This window comes from Saccopteryx bilineata, chromosome 1 (genome assembly GCF_036850765.1).
Source record: "Saccopteryx bilineata isolate mSacBil1 chromosome 1, mSacBil1_pri_phased_curated, whole genome shotgun sequence".
In the NCBI taxonomy this organism is placed as follows: Eukaryota; Metazoa; Chordata; class Mammalia; order Chiroptera; family Emballonuridae; genus Saccopteryx; species Saccopteryx bilineata.
Genome location: NC_089490.1, coordinates 251,647,110 through 251,674,263, shown reverse-complemented (window position 1 = coordinate 251,674,263; position 27,154 = coordinate 251,647,110). Strand labels below are relative to the sequence as shown.

The 27,154-nt window shown below is 41.2% G+C and overlaps 1 protein-coding gene across 1 annotated transcript in view; it reads right to left on the bottom strand.

The window, feature by feature from the left end:
* Positions 1–1,208: 1,208 nt before the first annotated feature.
* Positions 1,209–27,154, bottom strand: part of ITGA1 (integrin subunit alpha 1) — a 183,594-nt gene continuing 157,648 nt past the window's right edge. Inside the window, exons 24-29 of the mRNA XM_066240685.1 lie at positions 17,599–17,712; positions 15,349–15,453; positions 15,084–15,188; positions 13,890–13,982; positions 11,258–11,374; positions 1,209–6,951 (exon numbers count right to left, since the gene is read on the bottom strand). Of these exons, the coding sequence (XP_066096782.1) occupies positions 6,907–6,951; positions 11,258–11,374; positions 13,890–13,982; positions 15,084–15,188; positions 15,349–15,453; positions 17,599–17,712 (579 nt within the window). The 3' untranslated portion in view covers positions 1,209–6,906. The remainder of the gene's footprint in view (positions 6,952–11,257; positions 11,375–13,889; positions 13,983–15,083; positions 15,189–15,348; positions 15,454–17,598; positions 17,713–27,154) is intronic.

The following is a 27,154-nucleotide window of genomic DNA, read 5'->3' as shown; positions in this document are numbered from 1 at the left end:
AATGATAAATCCTGAGGCATAGCATTGACTTTATAGTGGATATATACAGATTCTTTCTAGTACCGCCCCTACATTCCCCTCCTGGGAAAAGGGGAAGTGGAAAAGACCTGCTTGTCTCCCAGGAAGAAGAAAAAGACAGGGCACTGGGCTCATGTTCTTTGGCTACAAGGCTTTATAAACTTCGTCTGTTTCTTCTGGAAAAGTACCTTCCTCACTCACCTAACTGCATGGTTTGGGTTGAGGATGAAATAGCTTCTGCAGGATACATACATGCTACTACTGCTGCAACTTCCACCTGTGTGTTCTTCTAGCCCAGCGGTTCTCAACCTGTGGGTCGTTCGACCCCCGCCGGGGTCGCGACCCACAGGTTGAGAACCACTGTTCTAGCCCTTACTGACTGTTGTATTTCTGTAAACTATAGATTGGATAAAAAAATGTTTTTTTGTTTCTTTGTATATATTTTTTCCGTTTGTTTCATACTCCGTGGTCATAGCTATGCTTTTACAGCAGAGGATTTATTATTCAAACATCTCATCAGGAAAAGATAGGTAGTGATATGGATTCTGTGGTGTTCCTCTCAAGTTTGCTAAAAGACGAATCACATCCCTCTGTTGTGTACAGGAAACACAACAGACTTAATTTGCTTTTTTATGCCTTTTGGATTGCGAAAGTCACAACCTACTAAGGAGCTAAAAAAAGACAACTTAGAGCTTCAAGAGAAGGATCAGTCTTGGATAATATTTGTGTACTTAAAAATCACAGCAAGCACATTCTTCTTTGACTCATTTTTTTAAATTTAATGTAAAAGACAGGATGCTCATTTACTTTGACGTAAGACACACAGATGAGGCACGAGATAAGATGGAATTATACAAAAATACTAAACCTCTGACCTAAAGCAGTCCACAGGATGCACCATCCATAGCATGTCCAAACACTCTTTTGCTTGCTCAACTATTTCTAATTTTATCGGTTTAAATCACTGTCACCTGGTAACTCATTTCTTCTTAAAAATGCGTTTAAGTTAGGTACCTAATAAATGACTAGAGTCAACAAAGGCTGCGCTCCTTTGTTCTTGAATGAGATCACAACCTCTTTTTCTAATGAGTTTATTCAATAAAAAGTCTTGTAGAAATATACATACCCTTAAGCATGCATAAGTTTACTCTGAGGTAAATAATAATAATAAAATAAGCAATACGATGTCCTTTATGTTAGACCATGCAGAAAAGTTTATTGCTGTGGATACATTTTCAGGGTGGCAGTTATTAAATACAATGCTTTCCTTTTTAATAAAGTGGATACAATTCTTTACACCGTCCACTAACAATTTTACAACCTCACAGTAGTGATACACAGTGCACCATTCTCCTACAGAACAACGTTTCCTAATAAGAAACTCCAAGCAGGATGTCGCATCCCGAATAAGGGCGGGGGGTGTCTCAGAAATGAAACTCTAAGAGTTGGGATGTCCCGTGTGAAATGGTTCTGGCACAAAGAGGGTCTGCACTGCGGGTGCATCAAATTATTGTTTTTGCTGGACCCCACAGTGTGTGAAACCCCAGGGAATGAGCCCCGGTTAACAGACAGGTAAGACTGCACTTTTTGCCCTTATTTACTTATCAACAACTTAATTGTGAGAAAAGTGTATGTGTTAGTGTTGTGGGCAGGTACGGCGTGGTCTGAGGGAGTGTACAGTATTTTTAGTAGTAAAAATGTGGACATAAAAGATAAATAGCTTCATCTCTACCTCCTTTATTTCTCTCTCTCTCAAGATGCAAGATGCAGGATGCTTCAGGGGCATGATAGCAAAGCTGCCACCTGGTTCTGGACCCTTGGTGCTGACTGGGGTCTCTCAGAGAGCCACAGTGATGTCCTGTCTGGTGGCTCCCTTCGGCCTGGCAGCTCCGTGGAGGAGAGAAACAATTTTGTCACTCACCTTCCCCCATCCAGTCTCTCTCCGCCGCTTAAAAAACAAGGTGAAGACAGGTAATGTCAACAGAGACTGTTCAGGAGGACATCTGGCTTCTGTGTCATCTGGAAGGCTGCTTTTTAAAATTTAGTCCCCAATCTGTATGCATAGATCAAACTGAAGTTAAGACAGGAAAGACGGCCCTCAGACTGTCACCAGAGGGCTCCTGAAATTCTCTACTGAGTCTTTCTTTCTGTAAAGACGTGAGGTGAAATGTGGCAAAGGCAAACAGGAGTGTCACTGGTCCCTCGTTCATTGCCCTGATTTCCATGGCATGTTCAATAATTAAAGGATTTTTGAGTCTCAGCAAAGAACATGCCCCCCCCCAAGGTCCTGGAAGGGGCACATGGCTTTGCCTAGGAAGCCCCAAACCAAAGCAAAACATCCCCATGTGCAGCTGAGGAGAGACTGACCGGACCACAGAGGTTGGGGTTCTGCTGCCCAGCACTCAGGGCATTGAAATCCTTTTGCCTGTGCTGGAGGAAAACGCAAGGAAGCCTTGTGTCAAGTCCTCAACTCATTAGCGACTCATTATTTATTAAAAGGGGGAGGGGAGCTGATCTCATAGAAAGGTAGCCAACATTCGAAGGGATAACTCATCCTTGCATATTTTTTGGAATGGTAAAAATTCAGCAAGATGTGCTCATGCATGCGTCTGGTGTGGGGTCGGCCCCAGGCACCTGTGAGTTCAGGGCTTCACCTTGGGCCTGGCAGGGGCAGGAGGCTCTGTTCTCCCCAGTTAAGCACTGAACATCCCGGTGCCAGATGTTGTGGGGGACCCCAGGGCTGGGCTGAGCCCACACCTGCTCCTTTAGGCTTCCTCGAGGTGGATGTGAAAGGCTGTCCTTCGGGATTTCTAAATTCAAGGGTAAATTGTATCATGAGGATCAAAGCTACTGACTTGTCCATCAGGTTATATTAGATGCCAACTCCATTTTTTCTTGTCCTGCAGAAGACACAGCCGGCTTTAGCCTTGGTGACACGCTGCAGGGGTAACGTCGAGCTGTGGTTTCAGGGGTCTGTGCAGAAGGGACTCGGGGACAGCAGTCCGATTAGCAGGGTTGCCCAGGGAGCTCACCTGGAAGTTGTGTTTGCATTTAGAAAGTATTTACCATAAACAGGATGCATAGGATATTATTACTTTTTTAAAATGGGTTTGCTGAAGCCTCTTTATTTGAACACTCATGCGACTGCCCCGGGACACCAGCCAGGCCCTGGGTGTAGGCCTTCCCTGTTTTTCTCCGCAGTGTGCAGGGCAAGATGGTCACCTCACAGGAAGCACATTACAGCATGTGACAAAGATCATCCTGAGTGACGCACATGGCAGGACAGGTGGTGGGGCGGCCATTCAATCAAACTGAGGGCCTTGGCCCACGTGGGGGCTGGGTGGGTACTGAGAGAGATGGGCCGGGGCCCCTCCCAGCCATCACTCAAGTGTTCCGTGGCCGCCACCTTGCCTTGGGTGCAAATAATGTGTTTTTCCACGGAGCCGGGACACACCCTGGTTTTTCTATATTTCAATGTGCATTTATAGGTAAAATTATTATGGTTGAGTGAGCATCAAATTTTGTAAAATACGCCCCCCCCCCACAGCTTCACTTCAAGAACACTTATCACAAAGAAAACATCCATAGATGACACTGTCCATGAACCCAGTGCTCAGGCAAAATAATTGAGCAGATTCGGTCACCCGGATCCCTGGATTTCAAACTGCATCAAAGAAGTAAAAAACGCTGACAAAGGTGAGCTTCCCCAGTACTGCTGGGCACTGTCCCCAGAGGCGGGCTGGCAGGTCTCTGTGTCCTGGCCCGTCCTCCAGTCTGGCTTCTGGCTGCTCCCTGCGCCAGCCCGGTCACATCGTTTTGTTCATAGTGAAGGAAACCTATAGTTTCAGAAATGAAAACTGAAGAATAAGAAACTATGTAGCATTGTATCGACTGGGCCTGAGGTCAGCATGGTAAGCATCATCTGAAATGTAATTATATTGTGTTTGCATATGTATATATATGTACAGCATGGTAAATCTCTATCTATCTATCCATCCATCCATCCATCTCTCTCTCTCACCTTCTCTACCATTGTCATATACTCTCAATACTGTGCTGAAGCTAGCTCACACTGGTTCGCGAGAGCTGACAGATACATTTTCAGGAATTTAGGCTAGCTGGCTCGGGTTATGCTGGTAGTTTGACTATGACTATGGTGAGGCTGTTTAGAACGCAGAAATTGGACAATAATGCAAATCAGGGACTTTTTTTTTCCTTTTGGAGAGAAAGTTGTTAAATAAGTTACCAATATAGCAGTGTAGGTTTGGTCCGACTTAGTTCAGTTCACACGGTAAGCAATAATCAATTTTAAGAAAATACCAAAGTAAAAAAAAAAAAGTATTTTGCAATTTAATTTAGCCAATAAATTAATAAATAGGCTTACATTTCACCTACCTTTCTTATTAAATATTTTAAAATAAAATGATAAAGTTTAGTATACTTCTTAACCATTGGCCGTTAGGATATTTGTACAAAGGTATTGAATAAATTGGGATACCTGCTGCCTTCTCGTTTACATCAAAGCCTCTGCATGTCCGCGTTTCAGTTGCAGAACTGTATGCTCAAGCTATAACAATAAAAACCACATGCAAAGTGGATGAATCAAACTTTTCTTTTTGGTGTAGCTTTTCTGTGTTTATGCTTTTGTAAACTCCGTCATTTGGTGTTATTGAGGTATTCGTATTAAATGTGAGTCTGTGTGTGCGCATGTGTATTTATATGCACAAACACGTACACACACAGATGCACCCATAGACCTCAACAAGTCCTTTTATTAGGGAAAGGGGTCTCAGGTTAATGGAATGTTCTACTTAAAAACCAGAACTGGCCTGTGTTCAAGATGGTGCCAGAGGTTGAAGTAGCTACTTGATCTGGCCCAACTGTTCTTTCTCTCTTCTCTAAAAGGTTCAAAACACCATCATTTCTACCTTCCCCACTCTGTGTTAACAATGTATTTTAAAGTGCACACTCCTGGTTCAGTGTCTGCTTTGCCTACAGTCCCAGATGCTGAGGGTGAATTCCATGTTCTCCTTGATTGATTTATGAGGACAAGGTGCTGAGATCGGGGCATGCCTGTCGACTGGGGTGTGTACCGGGCTCATGCAGCAGGGTGAGTCCAGGTAAGAGAGGCCTGAGTTTTGTTGGGCAAAGAAAGGTTTATCAGGCAGAGGAATGGTTTCTGACACTGGAGACAGATCATAAGAATGAAGGACATTCCAAAGCGGGCAGTCCTGCCCAATGACAAGCCAGGAGGAGGACACCTAACCTCTGGGAAGAGGGAGAGCCTTCTCCCAGCTGCTGACGACCTCGGCACTGCCCAGGTGCACGGCTCTGACCGTCCGGATCTTGGATGTGGATGTGGGCAGCCCTCAGGTGGGCTGACTTTGAGTCCTCAGATAATTTTTTGGACATTGGTTTTAAAAAATTCATTCCAGGGCATTTCATTGCTTTATTGTTTTTTCTGCTTTTTGAGAAAAGCAGAGCCCAGACTTTCTGGACCGTTCCAGGGGCCAGTCCTGCGCTGGTCAGTTGGGTGGCGAGATGGAGTTGTTGAGGAAGTAGAAGCAAATTTTACAGCAGTAGTTCACACGTGCGGTGACTGTACATTCATCGTTATCTACCCAAGAAACACAGCGACCTAGGAGCTTAATTACAGTAGAGTCCGGGCGCCGTGATGGTGACTTCAAGAGCAAGCAGCACATGCCAAGCAGTGATGACATCTCTCTGTCAGTGCGAGGTTTCCAATCTGAAATTCTTTAAAAAAAACAATACATTTCTGGTCTTCTACTTAAATAACGAGGTGCCCCCACTCAAAAAGCAGTGGCATCCTGGTAAAAATGCAATACTGATATAGAATCCTGCCTTTTCATAAACATCAGAGGTGTGCTTGGAAAAATAAAATACCTTCAAACAATAGAAAATCAACCTGCTGTCTCAGCTTGAGGGCTGGATACTGAGCCCTGTACCAAGGAGGTGAGAAGACTCCTTCCTGCCCTTCAGTCACAGCCTGGCACTCGCCACGCCCAGAAGCTGCCCCTGAGGGTGACTTCAGCCATTCAGTGACATTTATTTAAGCTGCAATGTTCCATTCAGAATCCACTTTAATCTATCCAACACACAATGCGGCTTTTCACACCAAATCACAGTTGTGACACAAAGCTGCTCCAAGTGTTGTTTGTTTGTTTGTTTTCAGTATAGGAGAATTTTGAGCTTTAGGGGTCAGTGTCACAATTAAGCATGTTTTGCAAAAGCTTAAATTAGTCCACTCAGTGCATTTGCTTTTAAATAAGTCCATCTTGAGTTTTCCACCATCAATAGGACTTTAGCTCAATGGTGCTCTTCCCCAGACACTGTGGAAAGAACACCTCCCAAGGACAGAATCCAACACAGATACCGAGTGCATTCTCTGTGATTTCATTCTATCTCTGTCCATAGACTCCACCCAGGAAATTTTCTCATTGACTGTCTTGCTGGATGTATGTTGATCAGCAATCAACAGAAAGAGCTTAAAGCATATTGTTCTGAAGTATATGTCTCAATGAGCACAGAAATCTTTTCATGTGTTTCTTCAATACTTTGAATAGTGACTTAAGATATGAACATACTTGTAAGGGGTAGTCTTCATCTTCAAAATACTGTGGTTTTGCTTAAATACTCAACAAAAATGAGTAATTATATTTTAAAATATTGTTCATCTTTTTATAAAATATATATGGTATTGTTTTTGGATCTTGCTTGATCGGTCATTTTCCAAGTGATTAACCCTGAAGGATTATTATAAATGTATGTGACTATGTCTTTAATTATATTATAAATTTCTTGTCACATATTTGAGGCAAACCTGAGGATAGATCATTGAATAATTATCTTTTTCTCTTGTGAAGTACTTCATTTCTCCATTTTCTTCTTTAGTGGTCTTTTGAAGAATCCAATCTGTTGAGAGAACACCCAAACACCACAAAATTAATTACTTGACCTTCAATAATAAAGGCTAATCTCCTTGAATAGAACTTAATATAATAATATGTCAGCAATTTTGAGCATACACACAATTAATATAATTGAGAGGGATTTTCCATCGACCTGTTATACAATATCGAATGTCAAGAAATGACATTTGTCAGATTGCTATTTCATTTTTAACCTTTTTGTTGGTTTACTATTATATCATCTCCTAGTAAATACTGGTGCATGGAGTAAACTAACTGTAAGGGATCTGGGACAATATTTTGGGACAATAACAGTTAGCTGTCACTGTCTTTTTTTTTTTTTTTTTTTTTTTTTATTTTTCCGAAGCTGGAAACGGGGAGGCAGTCAGACAGACTCCCGCATGCGCCCAACCGGGATCTACCCAGCATGCCCACCAGGGGGCGATGCTCTGCCCATCTGGGGTGTTGCTCCGTTGCAACCAGAGCCATTCCAGCGCCCGAGGCAGAGGCCATGGAACCATCCTCAGCGCCCGGGCCAACTCTGCTCCAATGGAGCCTTGGCTGCGGGAGGGGAAGAGAGAGACAGAGAGGAAGGAGAGGGGGAGGGGGTGGAGAAGCAGATGGACACTTCTCCTGTGTGCCCTGGCCGGGAATTGAACCCAGGACTCCTGCACACCAGGCCAATGCTCTACCACTGAGCCAACTGGCCAGGGCCTGTTTCATCTTTTTGATGGCAGTTACTTGCCACCATCTTTTTTTTTTTCCTGGGATGTTGCAGAGAAATTTCCATCAGATAACTGATGATCACCCACGGAGGTCACCGGAGTTGGTGGGGAATGTGGGGGGCTCCCTGTGACTCAACGGCTGGAGAGACTTCCAGGTTATCTGCAAGAGCTCGGTGTCAGAACACATCCCCACAGGCTTGGGCATAAAATGCCCCTTGAAAATGCCCTGTATCATGTGGATATAAAAACACAGTTGCTGACAACATAAAAGCTTTCACATCAGGGTGAATGTGTGTATTTTTCATTGTGCTCTGTTGATTTGGGCATCATAAAAATGACAAGTGTTTTATCTATGCACTTCCTATTAGAATAATAAAAATTAGCGTAGGGGCTGGAAGGGACCTTTGCAATCATCTAACATAAAATGGGTATATAAAAAAATTAAGGATCCTAGTGAGGTGTTATTTTTAATCTGTACATTTACACTTTAAAAAAAATTTGGGGAGTGGATTATCAAGTTCAAGCAAGGACAGTGAGTTAATTCTCTGAAAGTGTGGTCCCTTTATATCATTTCAATCATCGAGTGATGGTAAATTATGCAAGGTAACTACATATTTTTTAAAAATAATGAACAGCTGAGGGCTTAGAGGAGATAAATGGTCACAAATAGGCAGTGTTACATTAGGGAGGCTTTCTTCAGAGTTTTATGTCCTCGCAATGCCACAGTCCAGCCGGAGGCAGATGTGGACAGGGTGCAAACAGAGCAAACGAACAGGAGAAACCAGCGAGTTCGCCCTCCAGAGAAGTCCTCCTGGCTGGCTGTCTCGCGCCTTTTCCGTGGAGCCAACAGTGAACATTCTGGACTCACGAGCACTCCAGCCCCTTCCTCAGTGCCTGAACCTCCAGAGTGGAAAATAAAGCCAAGACGGCTCTCAGGGAGCAGGTGCCGGATTCCGAAGCTTCTCCTCCCTGCCCCGCCCGCTCGTGATCCACTTCCCCTCCCAGGCCTTTGGCTTCTTTCCCACCGTCCTCTGCTCTCACGTGTTAGATGTGCTATCCTGAAACGTAACCTCTGCCATCTAAACTTGCCCACCCAACCCACTCTGTTCACACTGGGCTTTTAGTGGAAGTTGGTCAATTAAGGTGGCTGTGAGGAGAATATAGTTTATAGCTTGAAACTGGATGGGGCGAAATTTGAAACAAGTTAAGTTTGTGTCGGGCTCCCAGGCTTTTTTGGTGGAGTTAATTTTCCTTCTTTTTCTTTTTGGGTTTACTTGGTGATGGTATTGATGTGCCCAGAGTCTAAAACTCTATGGCCAAGGGTCTGATGACACAGTCTCGGGGAGAAAGTACAGGCTTCATGACAGTAATAAGGAATACACGTTGAAGGAACAAATCGATACTAATGAATAGAAGACTAAAAAGTTCCCCATCCACATCCTCCCCCCACACCCCGCCCCTCCCCTGCCCCAAGGAGATGCGTATTGAGTGAAGAACAGAGCTTTAGGATTAGTAAGTATGTGGTCAGTGCTGGAACTTCAGGCACCAGGATGAAACCAAGTTGAGAGAGAGGAAAGGTCTGCTTTCTCGGGGTCCCTCTGGGCACCGTGCCCCATTCTGTTCTAGGGTGGGGAGCTTCACACAGCTCCTGGCATAGAGCAAGCACTCACAACGTGACAGTTCCCCTGCTGTCCTCCATGGAGTCACAGTTCTGGTAGTGGGGAGATCCCCTGGAATGGCTAAACTGACGCTACCTAATGGCTGGGAAGGCCCAAAGGCTGTTGAATGACTGTCTTATGGCCCTACAGATCTAAGAAGTCATCAGACTGTGTCCACAAAACATTTACTTAATGGAAGAACATGTTTATTTTTTCATTTATGCTTTTTCAGGCTGATGATGAAAAAATAATTAGGTGGATGAAACTTACTTGTCTGTTTTAAACAGAGATCCGTGGTCCAGAGAGATCCTATTCAAACAGGAGCCCTGGCCTTCCTCTCTTCTAATACTACATGGGCAAGTGCAGTGCTCAGAAGAGCAGACCAGACTGAGAGAAATCAAGGGTAAAATGTCTTCTCTATCAGAAGTGCAGGTAACCCAAGAACCGCATTCTGTATTGAGTATAATCTTGACGCCACTAAAGCCAGGCCTCGGGCGCCACAGTGTGGCAAAGTCCGGTATTACAGACAGAGCACTGACCCCTGGAAAGGAGGGAACAGCTGGAGTGGGGGCGGGGTGGGCAGACACACTTCTGTCTTGGAGATTTTGCTAGACAAAAGCTATGGACTCTATTTACTGACCTAAAGGAAACTGACCTATATCTTTTACGTGGCTTCGTTCCTCTCCTCTGAGAGTCACCCGCCAAAAGAGGAAGATGGTCATTATTTGAGAGTCAGAAGTGATCGGAACTATTTGTAACTTGATGGAAAATTCATTCCTTAAACTATTTTATAAAGAGATGATTCTGTTGCTCAGATATTAGAAAGATGAATATGGAGGGAGAGGGGGCTGGGGTGAAGGGATTGAGAAGTACAGATTGGTGGTTACGGAACAGTCATGGGGACTAGTAGAGTCAATAATGCTGTAATAACTACGTAGGGTCCCAGGTGCGTACTGGGAATATCGGGCGGAATACTTTGTAAAGTACATGATTGTCTAACCACCGTGCTGTTCTACCTGAAACTGATACAAACTAATACTGAGAAAAAAAGAAAAATGAATATGTATCTACAATCTGTATTTTTAATATGGTTGAGCTATTTAACAAAATAATCGGTAAAATATAGGGTAATGCCAATCTGATGTTTAATTGGAAAAACATTAAATCTAACTTTTCTATGGGATTTTGTTCACTATGATATTTATCCTCAAAGCTATCATCTCAGTTCTGCTGATTTAAAAATGATATAGAGTTTTAAAAGATCTTGCATGCCCCAGTTTAAGAAAACATCTAGGTAAATATGGTGGTTTACCAGACAGAAAACAGATGTTACTCAGTTTTACAAGAGGATTTGAAATAGGACATGTGAAACTATGAGATTTCCCTTTCATCTACTAATGAATACAATTCCTGTCTCTCACCCAGGTACATAAAAGCTATTGCCTAAAATGTGGTATACTCGTGTATACATTAAATAAGTATTCGGTTTTTAGGAGGCATAGAAATATGTGATTAGGATAATAAGGCTTATTTTAACTTAACCGTGAGTCTATTGACATAGGAACTCATTCTTTCCTTTTCCCACACAAGGGAGTTTACATTCTTCTCTGCTTACAAAAGACATGTAGATTTAATTTAAAACGTCCAGTGTGACAGACGTAACTGAAATGTTCCCTATAATCCCACCTCTGGAGAGCTCCTCCATCATTTTTAGATCTATATTATTTGTCCCTTTTACAAAAACGGGATCGAGTTGTGCGCAATGTTTGAGGAATGCACGCTTATTTTTTCCTCTTGCCTCGGCCATTATTTCAATGCTTTTCATGGCTGCACGACCCTGCAGCCCACAGCACGGGTACACCGTCGCTCACTCTGCCGTCGGCTGCCGACAGCTGAGCTAGACAGCCCAGGGGACGCCAGGGCCTACCTTCCACAGCGCCAGGATGAGCAGCAGCAGCAGCAGCAAGCCCGCGAACGCGCTCAGCAGGATCACCCACAGGGGCACGCGGCCCGGCAGCCCATCCTTGGATATCTGAATGGCAAGCTGGAAAGTGTTCAACGAGACTGTTAACCCTGACAGCACTGATCAGAACCCCGTATGTTCCATTCTTACGGGCTGGGATTACCTACCAACCACGGTGCTCAGTCTCCTGGCGACACCCAGGAAGACCTTGAGTTCAAAATGACTTACGGCCCTCCATTTATTCTAAATTGCTAACCATGTCAAATGTATGATTACTTCCCACACACAGAAAATCATGATATTACCCTTCAGAAATTCATAGATAAATAGTAAACTGTTCATGAATCAGAACGCTCAAAGGCAGAGGTGAGTTTCACTCAGGAAAACCAAGATGTGTTTTAAAGACCAGGTCACAGACTTTGCCAGTGCACTCCCACCGTGCCGTAAGGGCCGGCTAGAATGTTGTCACCGGTGTTGGACATAAAACCTCGAGGAGGGCTTTTCGTTTTAATTATAACTCTAAGCTGCTTTACTGATTTGTTTTACACACGGAGGCATACTTTTCATACACTAAAGGGCACATTTTCATACACTAAAGTACACATCTCAAGTGTACCTATAAGTGAATTTTTGCAGATCTATTCACCCCAATGTGCTTTGTATGACAGACCTCACAGGTCTCTTCCCATTGACTTAGTCTTAGAATCTGTAAAGTACCGAATTCCCCCATGTATAAGATGCACCTTAATTTTGGGGCCTGAAATTTGAAAAAAAAATGTATTACATAAAATTATTGAACTCAAGTTTTACTCATCATTAAACAGTGAGCGCAGAGACAAGAAGCGTGAAAAAGCAGTCAATGCAAGTAAAAATATCTGCAACCACTGTATAAGATGCACCCAGTTTTTAGACACCAATTTTTTTGAGAAATGGTGCGTCTTATTTATTTTTAAAAATTTTTAATACATTATTTATTTATTTTTTATTTATTCATTTTAGAGAGGAGAGGGAGAGACAGAGAGAGAGAAGGGGGCAGGAGCTGGAAGCATCAACTTCCATATGTGCCTTGACCAGGCAAGCCCAGGTTTTGAATCAGCGACCTCGGCATTTCCAGGTCGACGCTTGATCCACTACGCCACCACAGGTCAGGCAAAGGGTGCATCTTATACATGGGGACGTACGGTAGGTCTGAAGTGCAGGGACACCTTCAAGGGGACAGCTTTTGGCCCTCCAGCCACTCAAGCTCTCTGAGTGTGGCACCCAAGCCTCAGTGACACCTGACTGCTCTGTGTCGCATCACTTAGGTCTCTGAGGAAAAAATAATGTGGGGCTGATCTCACTGACGAGTCATAGCTCCAGAGACTGTGTTGGCCGTCAGCAGGGAACCTCTCACTTCCTTAGCCCAGAGAGAAGACGGGGTAAAGGATCCCCTGAGCTCACAGCCGGACAGCTGAAGTCTGGATGGGACCGGTGATCTTCTCTCAGATCCCACAATCACCACAGTGATCACTTGGAGTAATTTTAGCAATTCAGGTGCACGTTTTCTTTAGGATAAAATGTGGTATAAATAGCGCCATGGGGGAATTTCAAACTGACATTTAGGGGGAATAAAACTAATTTTAAGCATTTTAACAAAATATATTTAGACATCCTATGTACGTTTTTCCAGTATACTCTATACTCGTGTTTGTTTGGTGCTAACTAGTGAAATTCTGGCTTCTCTATGTGTGGAGCAACTTTGCATTTTTAAGGCTAAGTGCTGGTTATAAAGTAGGTAAACATATGCCTATATTCTGTGTAGTATATGCATATATTCTTTAAAGGTGAACATTGACCCATGGTGACTGACATTATGATTGTTTAAAATAGGTAATGATTTGAAATAAGAAATTTTAAAACAACATCGGAATGTTAGGTAGCTTCCAAATAGAATTTTACGACTCATAATATCCACATGAGTATTCAACTTGTCCACGAGATGAGGGGAATTGTGCTGAAGTACCCACACCTATAATAAGTACTTTGGTTTTATTTTATAAGCAGGACAAGAGGAGAAAAAAATCTCAAACCATTTTATTCTTGCCAAGGACTCAAGCAGAAGCTTGTATTAGGGAGTTACTACTGCATTTTTGTTTCCAATTTCCCAATGACTAAATGAAGAAACCTTCTAAAAATGCACATGCATTACTGTCCAGTGTGCAGACACTTTCAGCACAGGAATTGTTTTCCAAACCTGCTCTTCAGCTGTCAACTGTGCTTTAAAATGTCAGTCAGTTTTGAAGGCGCAAACTGAAAACACATCATTCTTAGCCAGGTGAAGGTAAAAACAGCAGTGCACTTGCAATAGTTGGAGGCAGAGCATCAAGCACAGCCATGAGCTGTGAATACCATGGTTCAACCCGTTTCTGACAAAGAAGAACACGATTGAAATCCTCCCACCTGAGGCTCATCTGGTCTAATTTGATGGGAGAAGTGCCCATCACTCACTGAGAGCAGCACTAGTCTCTGCCTTAGGGGCTGTAAACAATTACAAAACGCTATGTCACGAATTCAGAGCAGACTGTATAATGTTTCCAAAGCTCAGAGCGGCACTTACCTGTCTCTTTTGATTGTTGGTACTTAACACCAGCGATGTGTTCTCACTCTGAAGTTCCGCCATTACCGTGAGGTTTAGGCTGGAAAACCATGCCTGGAAAGCCAACGGAATCCACTTTCAACATATTATGCTAATCGCAATGAGAGCTAGTCATGTGTGAGTAGTGTAATTTATGTGTGTGTGTGTGTGTGTGCAACTTTCTGTACATTTGATTTTATTTCCCAATAACAAATCTTTGAATTGAATGTGTTGGGGTGACTGGTTAATAACATGACATAGGTTTTAAGTGTTCAATTCTATGATACATTATCTGTATGATATGTTGCATTGTGTGCGCACCACCCAAAGTCAGATCTTCTGTCGCCATATATTTGACCCCCTTTACCCTTTCCTACCCCCACACCCCTTTTCTGACAGATTGAAGTCACTAGTTTCGCTAACACCCAAATGGAACCAATGATGACTGTGTACCCACCCGTCAGCTCTGCTCCCAAGTTCTCACTGAGACCCTTGTGAGAGAATGGAAAAGTCTTCTAAATAATTTCTATTCAGACTGATCCTTAGTGACAACAAACCTCAAACCCTGCCACCTTCAGGGCAGCTGGGTACGAAGCAGCTATACTCCCAGAATGAGGCGTGTGCAGGAGCTGGTTTAGGATTAAACCCGAAATTGCCAATATTCGACAATTTGTGACTTACAGAAAGAGCAACTTAATATGATGAAATCGAAAAATGGAAGTTTCATATCATTAACCAAATTCTTCCGAGAGAGAAACAAATAATACAAAATACAATGGATGACATTCTAAAGTAGTTGTGGTCAGACGAATGTGACTTTACTAGGTGTTTAAAGTGTCTTCATATATATGAAATATAAATGTATACATCTATTTATATAGATAAAGCTACAGATAGTCTGACCTAATACAATAAGTCCATAATATATGCTAGTTCCATTCTTGGTTGATGGTTCAAGGACTGTCTCTCTATAATTCTTTGTCTCTAAGCTGAGTTCCAAAGTATTATACTAAGATAAATGCAAACCTTGGTATCCTATAGGTGTTAATGCAAAGAAAAAGGATAAGAAAGACTGAAAAAAAAATGCCTATATCTGGAAGGGGACCTTCGCACCTACTAAGTCATAAACAGACACTTGTTAATGCAATAACTTCACAGAACAGTGTGGTCACTTACTTTTATAAAAGTTGGTTTCCATAAGATGAGCGAAACATTCACTTGGCTGACGTCGGAGGGAATCAGATTGCACGTGATGGTGGCAAATTTACACGAACGACAGTCCTGTTTAAAGGCCCAGAGGTACGGATTAGTATCTTTGACACCCGATACAAGATAAAACATGAAAACAGTCTGCGACAGTTGTTTTGAGGTCAACACTGAATTTATGTGCTTGGAAAGTATGAGGCAAAACGAGCACTTGTCTTGGTTTGTCTGCATTTACCGGCATCGCGTTCTGTTTGAGATCTTCGGATTTGAGTGTAATCGCTGTCTTCCTAGAGGTGATACCGAGGGGATCCTGGAGGTCCCTGGGTCTGCAGTTGGCATTCTAAGGAATGAAAATATGTACTTTATCAGACAACACCGATGTTGGAGGGAAAAATGATTTGGTGCAATAACATGAAGAGCCTGTGGATATGAGGAACAGAGGAAGCTCCCCTTTGTACGTGTGCCTTGTATGAGAAGACTTTGCCTTCAGCCCCAGGGACCCACCTCCAGACAATCACTGGCCACTCTGAACTGAAGTGGACAGCGGTCAGGTTGTCATGGAGAAGGAAGGTTGCTAGTAACACAAACCATTATGTAAATAAGATGCTTATTTTACATGTATTAATTTTGTGATTTGCTACTAAGAGAGAGAGAGAGAGAGAGAGAGCAAAAAACTACAACTCAATTGAGAAAAAGGGTTACATTTGTTTTATATTATGATGGCTCCCACTATGATTTATGAAACAAAAAAAGAGAGAGATTTCCTCTCTCTCTCTCTCTTCTCTCTCTCTCTCTCTATATATATATATATATCTATATATATAGATATATATATAGATAGATATATATATCCCAAAGTATTTTGGTGTCCCTCTACACCAGTGGTAATCAACCTGGTCCCTACTGCCCACTAGTGGGCATTCCAGCTTTCATGGTGGGCGGTAGCAGAGCAACCAAAGTATAAATAAAAAGATAGATTTAACTATAGTAAGTTGTTTTATAAAGATTTATTCTGCCAAACTTAGCAAAAATCTGACATAAGGTACTTGGTAAGTAATTATTATTATATAATTTAGTTTGCTGTAACTCTGCTTTATAAATTTTATAAAGTAAAGTTACTTCCCTACTTTATAAATCACCATTACTGTGGAACTGGTGGGCAGTTAGAAATTTTTACTACTAACAGAGATACAAAAGTGGGCAGTAGGTATAAAAAGGTTGACTGCCCCTGGTTTATGCCAAGGGTAAGACACTTATTTTCCAGGAGGAAGATGCAAGCCAGCAGCTTTATAGATGTGAAAATACCATGCTTATAAAACAGCTGTTCTTGGATTATTTTCCTAGACATCCTATAGTAAACCTTTTGCTTCCCCAGGACACTCTACATCCTTGATGAAAGGTAATCAGTATCAAGAAACATTCGCAAGTAGTAGAAAAAGTGTACTTTTACTCTTTGTAGATTTGCACAAACCTGCTTTTTGGGTTAGAGGGAAGGGCCACAGGTTTATTTGTTCCTTGCCTTCAGAAAAACATTGAGATATGACAAGCCAACTCCCACTGTTGCTTTGTCTTGATTTCTGAGAATACTTTAAATGTTAAGAAAAAAACAAAAAACTTCTGAAAGGAAGACATTGTGACCTTCCATGTTTTAGACTAAAGTGTAACCATTAACCACCACAACTCATTCAGTGCTGTGGAGACTGAGGGGCGCGTGTGGCTGTTGTTCGGTGTTTATTGCTGTTTCTGTCCGTAAGTAAACCGTGTTGCACCATTTTACATGGAGCTCCGTACGCTTCAGAGCAAATAAGAATTCTCTCTCTTGAGTTGTTGGAGCTCCTTAAGCAAATTAAAATATAAGACACATTTCAGGCATCAGTTAAAAATCAGTGATCTAAAAACCCACTCTAATGGATTGACTAGTGACCCCCAAAAAGATACGCTCGAGTGCTTACACCTGGCACCGGTGAACTTGACCTATTTGGAAATAGGCTCACTGCTGATGTAATTAAATTAAGAGTCTCCAAAGGAGATCATTCTGGATGGTGGGGAAGACTCTACATCCACTGGTGTGTGTGTTTATTATATGCATTCAGAAAGGAAGGTGGTGGAAACTGAGTCCGAGCGCCGTGCGCTGGCAGCGGCCACCAGATGCCGGGAGGGCGTCGGGAAGGTTCCCTCTCCATTCCTCCAGGGAGAACCAACACTGTCAACACCTTGATTTTAGACTCCGGGCCTTCAGAGCTGTGAGAGAGGAACTCTCTGTGGTCTTGAGCGACCCAGTTTGGGGCAAGTTGTTACCACAGCAGCTGCAGGTCCATCTGCTCAACAATGAATGGAAGTTATTATGATCTAAAAGATTTTCTAAATGTCTCCCCATGTGACTTTGGCAAAGCGCTTTACCACACGTGGTGTGTGGAACAGAGAGCTTTCAATGTGAACAGAAAACCACAGCGGCAGTGACAGAGTCCCAGGCACCGTGACTTACGCTGGAAGATGACCACCCGCTGGGGTACAGCACAGGATAACCATCCGATGTCAGGTTGGGGAATGAAATCGACAGCCTCAGCTCTGGCATTGGGAAATGTCCACTTTTTCTAATCTACAGAAAACAAACAAACAAATATCAGCATTGCAATCCCTTTCTCCTCTTCCAACAGCATCTTGGCTTACCGAGAACGTCAGTTCTTCCCAGATGATGAGGTTGTGTAATATTTTGAATCCTCAAAATAAATGCAGATGGTTGATGATGCTATAGAGAATTGACGTAATTAAGCCAAAGGAAAAAAAAAAAGAAAAAAGGCTGTTGATGGTTGGAGATCACGAGCATCCAACACAATCACACGTTGTTCCTGAGTGACTCTCGACTCCGTGGTTAGGATGGAGAGTCAAAAAAACCAGAATTAGTTTTCTTCCTTTGTCAGTTTTCCATCCTTTCCAACATTCCAGTCTTTTGGGAGGTGGGAAGGAGGGAGAACTGTTACCTGACCCATTCGGAACAGGTGAGCACGGTTTTGTGTGCCTCAGTTTGCTTTATTTATTTTTTTACCTTATTTTTTTTAATTTAATTAATTGTGTTTACATAGATTCTAGGGTCACCCCGAATGCTTCCCCCTCCCCCCTATTCCCCTCAACATCTCCCTTGCCCCCTCCCTACAGCGCCTTCCCCCTTCCCTTCAGGTTTATCCCCTCCTATCATCCCCCTTTCCCTCTGTCCTCTTTTCCTCTGGTCCCCTTGATCCCTCCTCTGTCTCAATTCCATTCCTCAGTTCTCATTATTCCTTGGATTCCTCAAATGAGTGAGGTCATATGATATTTTTCTTTCTCTGCCTGGCTTATTTCACTCAACATAATAGTTTCCAGGTCCCTCCATATTGTTGCAAAAGGTAATATTTCCCTCTTTTTCACGGCCCCATAGTATTACATTGTATATATGTACCACTGCTTTTTAATGCACTAATCCACTGATGGACACTTGGGCTGTTTCCAGATCTTCGCTATTGTGAACAATGCTGCCATAAACATGGGGGTGCATTTCTTTTTTTCAGTCAGTGATATGGTGTCCTTGGGATATATTCCTATAATTGGGATGGCTAGGTCAAAGGGCAGTTCCATTTCTAATTTTTTGAGGAATCTCCATCCTGTTTTCCACAGTGGCTGCACCAGTCTGCATTCCCACCAGCAGTGCAGGAGGGTTCCCCTTTCTCCACATCCTCGCCAGCACCTATTGTGTGTTGTTTTGTTAATGAGCGCCATTCTGACTGGTGTGAGGTGGTATCTCATTGTGGTTTTAATTTGCATTTCTCTAATGATTAGTGATGTGGAACATATTTTCATTTGTCTATTGGTCAGAAAACAGAGGCATTTTTATACACAATGAACTGTCAGAAAGAGAAATTAAGGAATCAATCCCCTTCACAACTGCAACAAAAAAAATAAAGTACCTAGGAGTAAATTTAACCAAGGAGGTTAAAGACTTGTACTCAGAAAATTATAAAACATAGATAAAAGAAATCAAGGAAGACACAAACAAGTGGAAGCATATACTGTGCTCATGGTTAGGAAGAATAAACATCATTAAAATGTCTATATTATGCAAAGCAATTTATAAATTCAATGCAATACCAATTAAAATACCAATGACATACTTTCAAAGATACAGAATACATATTCCAAAAATTTATATGGAACCGAAAAAGAACACGAATAGTCTCAGCAATCTTGAAAAAGAAGAATAAAGTGGGAGATATCACACTTCCTGATATCAAGTTATACTACAAGGCTGTTGTACTCAAAATAGCCTGGTACTGGCATAGAACAGGCATATAGATCAATAGAACAGAACAGAAAACCCAGAAATAAACCCACATCTTTATGGACAACTGATATTTGACAAAGGAGGTAAGAGCATACAGTAGAGTAAAGACAGTCTCTTTAATAAATGGTGTTGGGAAAACTGGACAGCTACCTGCAAAAAAATGAAACTAGATCACCAGCACAAAAATAAACTCAAAATGGATAAAGAACTTAAATGTAAATCATGAAACCATAAGTATCCTAGAAGAAAACTTAGGCAGTAAGCTCACCGACATCTATCGCAGCAATATCTTTGCTGAATTATCTCCACAGGCAAATGAAATAAAAGACAGGATAAACAAATGGGACTATATCAAACTAAAAAGCTTTTGCACAACTAAAGACAATATGAGCAGAATAAAAATTACAAATCGCACAATAGGAGAACATATTCAACATTATATCTGATAAGGGATTAATAACCAAAATTTATAAAGAACTTGTAAAACTCAACACCAGGAAGACAAACAATCCAATAAAAAATGGGCACAAGAAATGAATAGACACTTCTCCAACGAGGACACACAGATGGCCAGTTTGCTTTAAATCCACAAATCACTTTTCACCTGGGCCAGTGGTTATGCCTTCACTGGACAGGCAAGCCAGCCCTCCACCTGCCTCTCTCCATAGTCCTACCCACAGCCAGGTGTCTGTGTCCCTGGCTACTGAGACTCTAGCCTGTGAGAGGCTGCTTCTCATCTCAACCCCATCTGTTTTTGTCCACTGACACCAGATTCCCATCTGGTATGACATCAGGTCAGCAGTGCTGCGCCTTTCCTGATAGCTGGCCAGAAAACATGTCTTCTGTAATTAACATTTTTTTTTCTGGTTAGAAAACAATGCCCTTCATGGAAACCATTAAAAAGGCTGGAAATAAACAGAAAATCAACTTCCCAGCAGTCCACTGCACTTGTACCATCTGGGTGCACAAGTTCCCTGTCTTTATCATTTACAGATAAAGGTATCTCATAAAATTTGCATCATAAAATAGGAAACTTGGTGGCCCAATGGTAAAATGTATTACGCCATGGCAGTTCCCCATAAACAGAAAGATTCCTCCAGACCATGACTTATTAGTCACTTAATAACAACCACACCATCAATATTTCAATATTTATTGTTGGCTATGTTCTAAGCACTGTGATACTGTTCTTACTTGCTTTATTGACTTTCACATTGTTAACAACCCTGTGAGGTGGATTTGCTTGTTATCCCCATATTATCTATCTATCTATCTATCTATCTATCTATCTATCTATCTAAAAAACAAGGTTAGAATGAAAATATATTCCAAGTTCAAAAAGTGAGTAAATAGAGGAATTAAGGTGTTTCCCCCCAAATGATCCCTCTGAACTATGACAACCTCTTTCTTTCCACTGAATAAGTGTATGACATTTAAGCCACTTCATAGTGTAAAGATTTTAGAGTGTGCTCAGGTTTCAATACTTAAACTACTATAAATAACATTGTTAAGAATATCTCGTGAGTATCCATCTTTGTCTGTATCACCAATCATTTCCTGTGGTACATTTCTAGCCAGTATAGTTACGGAGTCTCACGTATTAAGAGTTCCTATTTTAATAAGACCCCACTACTTCAATTTTAGATTTCACTCTAGCAAAATAATCAGAGATGCAAGAGATTAATCCTCAGGGATGTTCTGAGCAGTGTTACTTATTTCAACATTATTTATAATATACTGCTCACAAAAATTAGGGGATATTTCTAAATGAATATGAAGCGATAAAAAAAAGAAGCATTTGATATGTCACTTGCTACTCAATCATGATAATTGAGTTTGCATCTCATTTACATAATCAAACAACTTTCCTTGACTTGTTTGTTTCTCTGATGTTCTTGTTCAGTAAAAATAAATCAAATGCTTCTTTTTTATCACTTCATATTCATTTAGAAATATCTCCTGGCCTGACCTGTGGTGGCGCGGTGGATAAAGCATCGACCTGGAAATGCTGAGGTTGCCGGTTCGAAACCCTGGGCTTGCCTGGTCAAGGCACATATGGGAGTTGATGCTTCCAGCTCCTCTCCCCTTCTCTCTCTCTCTGTCTCTCTCTCCTCTCTATCCCTCTCTGTCTCTCTCCCTCTCCTCTCTAAAAATGAATAAATAATAATAAAAAAAGAAATATCTCCTAATTTTTGTGAGCTGTATAGTTTGGGAATGCCTATTCCAAGTCTGGACTCTAATAAATGACAGTATATGAAGATCCACAACATCCAAAGTCCCTTCCTTTTTCCCTCCCTTTCCTCCCTCCTCCCCTTCCTTTCTTCCTTTCTTCTTTCCTCTTCCCCTCTTCTCTCTTCCTTTCTTCCTTTCTTGTGTTTGCTGTATTCTCTAATCCTAGAAAGTGAATTTGACTGGGAAAACCTGGTAATCTGAATTCCAAAAATCTATCCCAGTAGAATGATTGGCATTTACGCTAATTTCCAGGGTACAGCTTGTTAGAGGAATTTCAGCAAAGGGCACGAATAAAAACAATGAAATGCATCCTGGGAGTGCACTTGTATTTCTTTGCAAAAGAAATCGAGACTATCTTCACCTATAATCATGGTGGGTGTGTTATTTCATGTTTTTGAATATATATTGAAATCCACCCTTCGAATGAGATCTCTTTCACTTGAGTAATATTAACACGAATTGCGTCTGTGAGTAGGCATTACCTAAAATGCAGGTTTGGCTAAACTCCAGAATTGTTTGCTATCGTGGGGAGGAAGGGTCTGTTATGAACAATTCCAAAAGGAAATTGTAATAAAAACACATTACTTAATGAGGTAGTTGATGCGGTGTGTAGAGGGTGTTATACTGAGTGGGGCACTTGAAATCATGTCAACAGAATAAATTATAAAGAAAAAAGAGGTGGTAGAGTAAGAACATAAGTTCTAGTTTGATACATATAGAAGTTAGTGATAAGCAGGATGAGATCCATTTTTATTTATTGAGTAAAGGAACATATTACCAAGACAATTTTAAATAATCAATTTCTGAAATAGTCAGAATTCCTTTTTAAAAAGTGCTTTACTCAGTCATACCAAAAAAAAAAAAAAAAGTAAATATCATAGGTAGTATTTATTTGGTTTCATAGTTTCTATTTTTGAGGAAATCATTTTGATTAATTGTGTATGACTATCAGAATATTAGGTCTTTAAAACTCCTTCAATAATAATGATCAATTTAAATAAAATTATTTTAAAATATTGAAATTACACTGGGAAACAATTTCATTTTCATTTTCTGTTGCATGACGTTTTAGAACTGTTTCTATATATAATATTTCTGCATTGCTGATTCCAAATCTGAAATCTGTTTTTTGGTGCATGCTCTAGTTTTTATGCAATTTTCATTTATTTTTGTTAATGGCATACATTGGTTTTTAAATTGGAGTTAAAGGGCAACGACTCTTGGATTGAACATAACCACAAGGCAATTAATGTTTTACAAACATCACTTTTACATAATTGTAGTTGTATTTAAATGTAAAAAATTATTATTTGATAAAAACACCCTCTTATTTTATTTTAAGATTAAATCATGGCTTGTTCGAGTAGGCATAAATGTAAGAACAGTCCTGACACCATCTGTTATATATGTGGCTGTTACACACTTCAACGTCAAAGCGTGATATTTCATCATTTGTGACACATGCATATATTGCCTATTTTCAAGTGTCCCTTGGCGATCAAGACAAGAATTTGGCTCCTCATATTGTGTGTCATAATTGTGTGGAAATGCTTCATGACTGGACAAAAGGAAAATGCAAAGGAATGCCTTTTGATATTCCCATGGTTTGGCCTGAACCTAAGGACCACAGCAGTGACTCTTATTTCTGTCTGATCCATACAAAGGGCATCGGCAAGAAAAAACGGCATATAATCACATATCCTAATATTCCTTCAGCAATATGACCTATCCCACACTCTGAGACACTCCCGCTTCCAGTTTTTAATGGTTTTTCTTCTAAGGATGAAGAGAGTGAAATGGTGATCAAGTGTATTTTGATAAGATGCATGAGGAAATGGTTGTAGAATCTGAAGGGTCTTCTTCTGATGCCAAGCAGTCATTAACCCCTCAGCAGTTTAGCCAACCTGAATTGAATGACTTAGTAAGAATGACATAAAAATTGTCCTCGACTTTCTTAAGTATGAAGAGCATAACTGGATCATTTGTGTGGATCTTAAAATTGTAAATTTCCTGCTAGGACAACAGAGAGGTTTCATGAAGTATCCTTGCTTTCTGTGTTTGTGGGACAGCCGAGCTCAGGAGAAACACTGAACACAGAAGGAGTGGCTAAAACGAGAAGCTCTGGAAGTAGGGATGCAAAATATTGTGAATGAACCTATAATTAGTCAAGACAGGATCATTTTTCCCCCACTTCACATCAAACTTGGCTTAATGAAGCAGTCTGTTCAGGCTTTGAATAGAGAAAGTGAGTCCTTTCAACATATTATTTCTGCTTTTCCTGCCTTGTCTTCCGAGAAGATAAAAGCAGGTATATTTGATGGACTTCAAATTTGAACCCTCATACATGACAAAGAATTTGCCAGGAAGATAAATAAGGAGGACAAAGCAGCATGGCAGTCTCTTGTGGCAGTTACAAAGAACTTTCTTGGCAACAAAAAAGCAGAAAACTATGAACTTCTGGTTCAAAGGATGCTGTTGGCTTTCTGCGACATTGGATGTAACATGAGCATTAAGATTCACTTTCTGAGAGTGACATCAGAGAAATGGCACCGTGAAGAGTGCTCCCAATATCTCTCTCCAAAATTTCAACAACTTCTTCAACCAGTGACAGAAAAATCTATCCTTGGAGCATCTGGAAGTCCCACACACTGAACATGAAGTGCTATCAACAAAACCACCCTCAGATACCATTAAGGAAAAGGAAACAGAATATCATGGATACAAAAGGCAGAGATGTAGCACAGATAGATGAGGAAAAATCCATGGAGAAAAAATTTAATATATTGAAAACCTTGAAGCTAAATGACAGAGAATTTAAAATAGAAATCCTAAAACTACTCAGAGATATACAGGAAAACACAGAAAGGCAATTTAGGGAGTTCAAAAAACAACTCAACAAACACAAAGAATATATTACCAAGGAAATTGAAACTATAAAAACAAATCAAACAGAGATGAAAAACTCAATTCATGAACTGAAAAATGAGGTAACAAGCTTAGCTAATAGAACAGGCCAGATAGAAAGTAGGATTAGTGACATAAAAGACAAGCAACTTGAGACACAACAGAGAGAAGAAGAGACTCAAAAATTTTTAAAAAATGTGAAAGCCCTACAGGAATCGTCTGACTCCATAAAAAAGACTAACATAAGAATAATAGGTATATCAGAAAGAGAAGAGAGAGAAAATGGAATGGTTATATTCAAACAAATAATAGATGAGAACTTCCCAAGCCTGTGGAAAGAACTATAGCCTCAAATTCAAGAAGCAAACAGAACTCCGAGTTATCTTAACCCTAACAAACCTACTCCAAGCACATCATAATGAAATTGGGACAAGCCAACCACAAAGAAAAAATCTCAAGGCAGCCAGGAAAAAAATAATACAACATATAAAGGAAGGCCTATTAGATTATCATTGGATTTCTCAGCAGAAACTTTACAAGCTAGAAGAGAGTGGACCCCAATGTTTAAAGTTCTGAAAGAGAGGAACTTTCAGACAAGAATACTATACCCATCAAATCTATCCTTCAAATACAAAGGAGAAATAAAAACATTCACAGATACAGAAAAGATGAGGAAATTTATCATCAGAAAACCCCCATTCCAGGAAATACTAAAGGGGGTATTCCAACCAGATACAAAGAACAAAACAAAACCATAAGTAAAAGCTCCACCAAGAACACAATAAACCAAATTTAAACTATGACAACAAAAACAAAAACAAAAAGGTAGGGGGAGGACAAAGATTAACAGTAGCAAAGGACGATGGAGTGCAGAAGCACTCATAAGATAGTGTACTACAATGAACATGGTAGGTACCCTTTTCATTACTTAATGGTAACTACCCCTGAAAAAACCACCACAGAAGCACATGCCTTAAAAAAGGTAGCAACAGAGGAAAGAAGTATGAAATACAACCAAACAAAAACAAATGATAGAAAAACAAAAGAGAAGAATCAAACAAGATACAAAACTAACAGAAAGCAATTTATAAAATGGTAATAGGAAACCCACAAGTGTTAATAATTACATTAAATGCAAATGGATTAAACTCACCAATAAAAAGACACAGAGTAGCATACTAAATTAAAAAAGAAAATCCAACTGTATGCTGCCTACAAGAACACATCTAAGCAACAAGGATAAAAACAAATTCAAAGTGAAAGGCTGGAAAACAATACTTCAAGCAAAAAACATCCAAAAAAAGCAGGTGTAGCAATATTCATATCTAATAATGCTGACTACAAGACAACAAAAGTAATCAGAGACAAAAATGGTCATTTCATAATGATTAAGGGGACACTGAATCAAGAAGACATAACAATTCTTAATATATATGCACCAAACCAAGGAGCACCAAATATATAAGACAGCTACATATTGACCTAAAAACAAAAAGTGACAAAAATACAATCATACTTGGAGACCTCAATACATTGCTGATGGCTCTAGATCACTCATCGAAACAGAAAATCAATAAAGATATATTGGCCTTAAACAAAACACTAGAGCAATTGGATATGATAGACATCTACAGGACATTTCATCCCAAAGTGACAGAGTATACATTTTTCTCTAGTGTGCATGAAACATTCTCAAGAATTGACCATATGTTGGGCCACAAAAATAACATCAGCAAATTCAGAAAAATTGAAATTGTACCAAGCATATTTTCTGATCATAAAGCCTTGAAACTAGAATTCAACTGCAAAAAAAGAGGGAAAAAACCCCCACAAAAATGTGGAAACTAAACAACATACTTTTTTTTTTTTCTGTATTTTTCTGAAGCTGGAAACGGGGAGAGACAGTCAGACAGACTCCCGCATGCGCCCGACTGGGATCCACCCGGCACGCCCACCAGGGGCGACGCTCTGCCCACCCGGGGGCGATGCTCTGCCCCTCCGGGGCGTCGCTCTGCCGAGACCAGAGCCACTCTAGCGCCTGGGGCAGAGGCCAAGGAGCCATCCCCAGCGCCTGGGCCATCTTTGCTCCAATGGAGCCTTGGCTGTGGGAGGGGAAGAGAGAGACAGAGAGGAAGGCGGGGGTGGGGGTGGAGAAGGAAATGGGTGCTTCTCTATGTGCCCTGGCCGGGAATCGAACCCGAGTCCCCCGCACGCCAGGCCGACGCTCTACCGCTGAGCCAACCGGCCATGGCCTAAACAACATACTTTTAAAAAATGAATGGATGGGCCCTGGCTGGTTGACTCAGTGGTAGAGCGTCAGCCTGGCGTGCAGAAGTCCCGGGTTCGATTCTCGGCCAGGGCACACAGGAGAAGCGCCCATTTGCTTCTCCACCTCTCCCCCTCTCCTTCCTCTCTGTCTCTCTCTTCCCCTCCCGCAGCCAAGGCTCCACTGGAGCAAAGATGGCCCGGGCGCTGGGGATGGCTCCTTGGCCTCTGCCCTAGGTGCTAGAGTGGCTCTGGTCGCAACAGAGCGATGCCCTGGAGGGGCAGAGCATCGCCCCCTGGTGGGCAGAGTGTCACCCCTGGTGGG